Source organism: Entelurus aequoreus, linkage group LG28 (assembly GCF_033978785.1).
Source record: "Entelurus aequoreus isolate RoL-2023_Sb linkage group LG28, RoL_Eaeq_v1.1, whole genome shotgun sequence".
Lineage (NCBI taxonomy): Eukaryota > Metazoa > Chordata > Actinopteri > Syngnathiformes > Syngnathidae > Entelurus > Entelurus aequoreus.
The window spans coordinates 2,402,789-2,410,288 of NC_084758.1; the positions used below are offsets into that span (position 1 = coordinate 2,402,789).

At 31.7% G+C, this 7,500-nt stretch overlaps 1 protein-coding gene across 2 annotated transcripts in view; it reads left to right on the forward strand.

The window, feature by feature from the left end:
* LOC133645164 (rod cGMP-specific 3',5'-cyclic phosphodiesterase subunit alpha-like) overlaps positions 1–7,500 on the forward strand; it is a 29,206-nt gene that overhangs the window by 18,522 nt on the left and 3,184 nt on the right. For both annotated transcript variants that reach the window (XM_062040013.1, XM_062040014.1), the window contains exon 13: positions 5,216–5,384. In XM_062040013.1, coding sequence (XP_061895997.1) covers positions 5,216–5,384 — 169 coding nt within the window. The remainder of the gene's footprint in view (positions 1–5,215; positions 5,385–7,500) is intronic.

Consider the following 7,500-nt stretch of genomic DNA (forward strand, 5'->3'; position numbering starts at 1 on the left):
ACTTAGAAAAAATCCCAATTTTTTGACACTTAGAAAAAAATCCCAATTTTTTGACACTTAGAAAAAATCCCGACTTTTTGACACTTAGAAAAAATCTCAATTTTTTGACACTTGGAAAAAAAATCCCAATTTTTTGACACTTAGAAAAAATCCCAATTTTTTGACATTTAGAAAAAATCCTGACTTTTTGATAAAATAAATCCTGACTTTTTGACACTTAGAAAAAAATACCAACTTTTGACAGAAAAAAAAAAGCAGAGTTTTTGACACTAAAAAAAATGCAGACTTTTTGACACAGAAAAATCCCAACTTTTTGACACTTAAAAAAAATGCAGACTTTTTGACACAGAAAAATCCCAACTTTTTGACACTTAAAAAAAATCCTGACTTTTTGACGAAAGTAATCCTGATTTTTGACACTTGGAAAAAATCTCGATTTTTTGGAAAAAAGAAATCCTGACTTTTTGACACTTACAAAAAATCCCAACTTTTTGACGAAAGAAATCCTGACTTTTTGACACTTAGAAAAAATCCCGACTTTTTGACACTTAGAAAAAATCCCAATTTTTTGACACTTAGAAAAAAATCCCAATTTTTTGACACTTAGAAAAAATCCCAATTTTTTGACATTTAGAAAAAATCCAGACTTTTTGATAAAATAAATCCTGACTTTTTGACACAGAAAAATCCCAATTTTTTGACACTTAAAAAAAATGCTGACTTTTTGACACTTAAAAAAAATGCAGACTTTTTGACACAGAAAAATCCCAACTTTTTGACACTTAAAAAAAATGCAGACTTTTTGACACAGAAAAATCCCAAGTTTTTGACACTTAAAAAAAAATGCAGACTTTTTGACACTTTGAAAAAATCCGGACTTTTTGACGAAAGTAATCCTGATTTTTGACACTTGGAAAAAATCTCGATTTTTTGGAAAAAATAAATCCTGACTTTTTGACACCTGGAAAAAATCCTGATTTTTTGACAAAAAAAATCCCAATTTTTTGACAATTAAAAAAAAAAGCCAACTTTTGACACTAAGAATAAATCCAGACTTTTTGACACTTGGAAAAAATCCAAATTTTTTGACACTTGGAAAAAAATCCCAATTTTTTGACACTTAGAAAAAATCCCAATTTTTTGACACTTAGAAAAAATCCCAATTTTTTGACACTTAGAAAAAATGCCGACTTTTTGACACTTAGAAAAAATCCCGACTTTTTGACACTTGGAAAAAATTCAGACTATTTGACACTTTAAAAAAAATGCAGACTTTTTGACACTTGGAAAAAATCCGGACTTTTTGACACTTAGAAAAAATCCAGACTTTTTGACACTTAGAAAAAATCCCAATTTTTTGACACTTGGAAAAAAATCCCAATTTTTTGACACTTAGAAAAAATCCCAATTTTTTGACATTTAGAAAAAATCCAGACTTTTTGCTAAAATAAATCCTGACTTTTTGACACTTGGAAAAAAATACCAACTTTTGACAGAAAAAAAAAGCAGACTTTTTGACACAAAAAAAAAAAGCAGACTTTTTGACACAGAAAAATCCCAACTTTTTGACACTTAAAAAAAATGCAGACTTTTTGACACAGAAAAATCCCAACTTTTTGACACTTAAAAAAAATCCTGACTTTTTGACGAAAGTAATCCTGATTTTTGACACTTGGAAAAAATCTCGATTTTTTGGAAAAAAGAAATCCTGACTTTTTGACACTTACAAAAAATCCCAACTTTTTGACACTTACAAAAAATCCCAATTTTTTGACGAAAGAAATCCTGACTTTTTGACACTTAGAAAAAATCCAGACTTTTTGACACTTAGAAAAAATCCCAATTTTTTGACACTTAGAAAAAAATCCCAATTTTTTGACACTTAGAAAAAATCCCAATTTTTTGACATTTAGAAAAAATCCAGACTTTTTGATAAAATAAATCCTGACTTTTTGACACTTAGAAAAAAATACCAACTTTTGACAGAAAAAAAATGCTGACTTTTTGACACTTAAAAAAAATGCAGACTTTTTGACACAGAAAAATCCCAACTTTTTGACACTTAAAAAAAATGCAGACTTTTTGACACAGAAAAATCCCAAGTTTTTGAGACTTAAAAAAAAATGCAGACTTCTTGACACTTTGAAAAAATCCTGACTTTTTGACGAAAGTAATCCTGATTTTTGACACTTGGAAAAAATCTCGATTTTTTGCAAAAAAGAAATCCTGACTTTTTGACACCTGGAAAAAATCCTGATTTTTTGACAAAAAAAAATCCCAATTTTTTGACAATTAAAAAAAATGGCAACTTTTGACACTTAGAATAAATCCAGACTTTTTGACACTTGGAAAAAATCCAAATTTTTTGACACTTGGAAAAAAATCCCAATTTTTTGACACTTGGAAAAAATCCCAATTTTTTGACACTTAGAAAAAATGCCGACTTTTTGACACTTAGAAAAAATCCCGACTTTTTGACACTTGGAAAAAATTCAGACTATTTGACACTTAGAAAAAATCCAGACTTTTTGACACTTAGAAAAAATCCAGACTTTTTGACACTTAGAAAAAATCCCAATTTTTTGACACTTGGAAAAAAATCCCAATTTTTTGACACTTAGAAAAAATCCCAATTTTTTGACATTTAGAAAAAATCCAGACTTTTTGATAAAATAAATCCTGACTTTTTGACACTTGGAAAAAAATACCAACTTTTGACAGAAAAAAAAAGCAGACTTTTTGACACTTTAAAAAAATGCAGACTTTTTGACACAGAAAAATCCCAACTTTTTGACACTTAAAAAAAATGCAGACTTTTTGACACTTTGAAAAAATCCTGACTTTTTGACGAAAGTAATCCTGATTTTTGACACTTGGAAAAAATCTCGATTTTTTGGAAAAAAGAAATGCTGACTTTTTGACACCTGGAAAATATCCGGATTTTTTGACCAAAAAAAATCCAAATTTTTTGACAATTAAAAAAAATGCCAACTTTTGACACTTAGAATAAATCCAGACTTTTTGACACTTGGAAAAAATCCCAATTTTTTGACACTTGGAAAAAAATCCCAATTTTTTGACACTTAGAAAAAATCCCAATTTTTTGACACTTAGAAAAAATGCCGACTTTTTGACACTTAGAAAAAATCCCGACTTTTTGACACTTGGAAAAAATTCAGACTATTTGACACTTCGAAAAAATCCAGACATTTTGACACTTAGAAAAAAATGCAGACTTTTTGACACTTGGAAAAAATCCGGACTTTTTGACACTTAGAACAAATCCAGACTTTTTGACACTTAGAAAAAATCCCAATTTTTTGACACTTGGAAAAAATCCCAATTTTTTGACACTTAGAAAAAATCCCAATTTTTTGACATTTAGAAAAAATCCAGACTTTTTGATAAAATAAATCCTGACTTTTTGACACTTAGAAAAAAATACCAACTTTTGACAGAAAAAAAAATGCCGACTTTTTGACACTTAAAAAATGCAGACTTTTTGACACAGAAAAATCCCAACTTTTTGACACTTAAAAAAAATGCAGACTTTTTGACACAGAAAAATCCCAACTTTTTGACACTTAAAAAAAAATGCAGACTTTTTGACACTTTGAAAAAATCCGGACTTTTTGACGAAAGTAATCCTGATTTTTGACACTTGGAAAAAATCTCGATTTTTTGGAAAAAAGAAATCCTGACTTTTTGACGAAAAAAATCCCAATTTTTTGACAATTAAAAAAAATGCCAACTTTTGACACTTAGAATAAATCCAGACTTTTTGACACTTGGAAAAAAATCCCAATTTTTTGACACTTGGAAAAAATCCCAATTTTTTGACACTTAGAAAAAAATCCCAATTTTTTGACACTTAGAAAAAATGCCGACTTTTTGACACTTAGAAAAAATGCAGACTTTTTGACACTTAGAATAAATCCAGACTTTTTGACACTTGGAAAAAATCCCAATTTTTTGACACTTGGAAAAAATCCCAATTTTTTGACACTTAGAAAAAAATCCAGATTTTTTGACACTTAGAAAAAAATCGCAATTTTTTTTTTGACAAAAGAAATCCTGACTTTTTGACACTTACAAAAAATCCCAACTTTTTGACGAAAGAAATCCTGACTTTTTGACACTTAGAAAAAATCCCGACTTTTTGACACTTAGAAAAAATCCCAATTTTTTGACACTTAGAAAAAATCCCAATTTTTTAACACTTAGAAAAAATGCAGACTTTTTGACACTTAAAAAATGCAGACTTTTTGACACTTAGAAAAAATCCCGACTTTTTGACACTTGGAAAAAATTCAGACTATTTGACACTTAGAAAAAATCCAGACTTTTTGACACTTAGAAAAAAATGCAGACTTTTTGACACTTTGAAAAAATCCGGACTTTTTGACAGAAAAAATCCCGACATGTTTTTTGCAGCTTGCGTGATGAGTTTGCCAACTATAAAAATGAGGGATTTTTTTTTTTTTTTAACGAAAGAAACTACTGTTCTAAATGTGTCCACTGAAAGTCACAATAGCAATTCTGCTAGGCAAGCAAACACAGTAAAGGGTGACTGTGGCTCCTCCTCCTCGACCCACATGAAACTCAACACCTGCTGTTTTATGTCTTGTGCTTGAACACATGCTCATTTGGCACCCTCCTTACCCCGAAATGTCTCAAACACGAGACAAGTGAATTTAACCCTTTTGAATAGTTTAGACATCCGTTTCTTACGGTTTGTTGAGTTAGCACTGGATTGATACGTGGACATGACAAAGGAGGTATTTGATACCTAGAAGAGTTAACATGTTGTGTTTATTGTTCAATCCCAGAAAGACTGACTTAATCCTGGTTTTGTAGACACACTGAGACCAAGTCTAAGCTCATTGTGTATTTGAAGCTGCATCAATTTCCTTTAGAATTTTCAACAAACTTGAAGTGTTTTGTCCAGAGGATTAGTTGTGATTTGTACATTTTCATAATGTGCTTGTTCTATTTTTGGCCAAGGTAAAACCAAGAAAACAAGCTGGAGTTGTCTTTATCATGCCATGATTTTACTTGGGAATAGATGTTCCTCCCGGCGGGCCTCAGCTGAAATGACTTTGACACCCCTGCTCTAGAGGAAGGTTAAAGTGTAATCTAAGGCTTTGCCAGCAGATGTCGCCATAGACAGCTAGTTGAGTAGGTCGTGTTATAAAGTGGCGTGTCGCTGGTGCAGGAGTTCAGTCGTTTCCACGTGGAGATCACGCCGATGCTGGATCGCCTGCTGAACAACAGGAAGGAGTGGAACGCTCTCAAGGAGGAGCACGAGGCCAAGGTCGCCGTCATCGAGGCGGACAAGAAGGCCAAGGAGGAGGCGGCGGGGAAGGCCGCTGCCGCCAGACAAGGTGGGTCGCAACTTGTGCTTAAACGGAGTACCACCCTGAGCAGGCGCCACCTTGGCCACGTAGCAGGAAGGGGAGGGGTGAACTGGAAATCATAGTTGACAAGAAACATCTTAGTTTTTACCTCCTCCCTCACATAGAGCCTGAGTTTAACATTGTAGTTATTCATTTTTACATTTTCAATTTTTAAATTCAAAATGTTTCAATGTAAAATATTTAAATGTTACACTTTTAAATGTTACATTTAAAAAAAAAAAAAAAAAAATGTAATTTTTAATTTTTTTTCAATTTGTAATTTTTTTCAATCAATCAATCAATCAATCAATCAATCAATCAATGTTTATTTATATAGCCCTAAATCACAAGTGTCTCAAAGGGCTGCACAAGCCACAACCACATCCTCGGTACAGAGCCCACATACGGGCAAGGAAAACTCACCCCAGTGGGACGTCAATGTGAATGACTATGAGAAACCTTGGAGAGGACCGCATATGTGGGTAACCCCCCACCCCCTCTAGGGGAGACCGAAAGCAATGGATGTGGAGTGGGTCTGACATCATATTGTGAAAGTCCAACACATCAGCGAAAGTCCAGTCCATGGTGGGGCCAGCAGGAACCATCCCGAGCGGAGAACGAGAGAGTTGGGTGGAAGATAATAACCAGATTCTTTACCGAGTCTCCTTGTTTAATTGTTTGGTTGTCAAATGTTAAGGTGGTATTATTAAATAGATGTCGGTGTTGAGCAGGACCGATAATCAGCATTTCCGTTTTCTTAGCGTTGAGTTACAAAAAGTTAGCGGACATCCATTGTTTAATTTCATTAAGACACGCCTCCAGCTGACTACAATCCGGCGTGTTGGTCAGCTTTAGGGGCATGTAGAGTTGAGTGTCATCAGCATAACAGTGAAAGCTAACACCGTACTTGCGTATGATGTCACCCAGCGGCAGCATGTAAATACTAAAGAGTGCAGGGCCAAGAACCGAACCCTGGGGAACTCCGCACGTTACCTTGACATAGTCCGAGGTCACATTGTTATGGGAGACGCACTGCATCCTGTCCGTAAGATAAGAGTTAAACCAAGACAAGGCTAAGTCTGACATCCCAATACGCGTTTTGATACGCTCTAATAAAATATTATGATCGACTGTATCGAAAGCGGCGCTAAGGTCAAGAAGCAGCAACATAGATGACGCATCAGAATCCATCATTAGCAATAGATCATTAGTCATTTTTGCGAGGGCTGAAAATATTTTTTAATTTTTTAAATAAAAAAAAAAAGTTATTAATTCCAATTTTTTTATTAATTTATAAATTTTTAAATTCTAAATTTTTCAATGTTACATGTTTTAAAAAAAATTTTACATTTTTTTTTTTTTAATTTTGTAAATTTTTAAATTTTTTAAAACATTTTAATTTTATAAAATTTGTAAAATTTAAAAAAAAAACTTTTTTTTACTTTTTTTTTAAATGTTACATTTTATACATTTTTAAAATTAAAAAATTTTTTTTTTAAACAATTACAAAAAAAAATTTTACTTTTTTTTTTTTTTTCAATGTTAAATTTAAAAAAATTTTTTTTTAAATTTTTTAATTTAATTTTGTAAATTTTTAAAAATCTTTTAAATTTATAAAATTTGTAAAATTTAAAAAAAAACTTTTTTTACATTTTTTTTTTAAATGTTACATTTTATATATTTTTAAAATTAAACTTTTTTTTTTAAACAATTAAATTTTTTTTTTTTTTTAATTTTTAATTTAAACTTTTTTTTTTTTTTTTTTACATTTTTAAAATTTTTTCAAATTTGTAATTTTTTTAAACTTTAAAAACAAATTTAATATCCTTTTTTTTTTTTATTAAGGCAAGACCTGATTAGTCCCAAAGAGGAAGACATGATGCAGTATTATCTGCTCACTGGTGGTTGTTTGAGCACACTGCAGCTAGTCCGTAACCAATGCTTCAGTCACATGCAGGATTCTCACAAGAATGAGGCAGAAATATGTCTTGAGCTGCTGTTTAACGCATCGACAGTCATGGAATTGGGGAAGTACTGGAACAGAGGTTTGCAAAGATCCTCCCGGGGGACATTTGTGGCCCGCAGCTATCTTTTCACAGCTCGT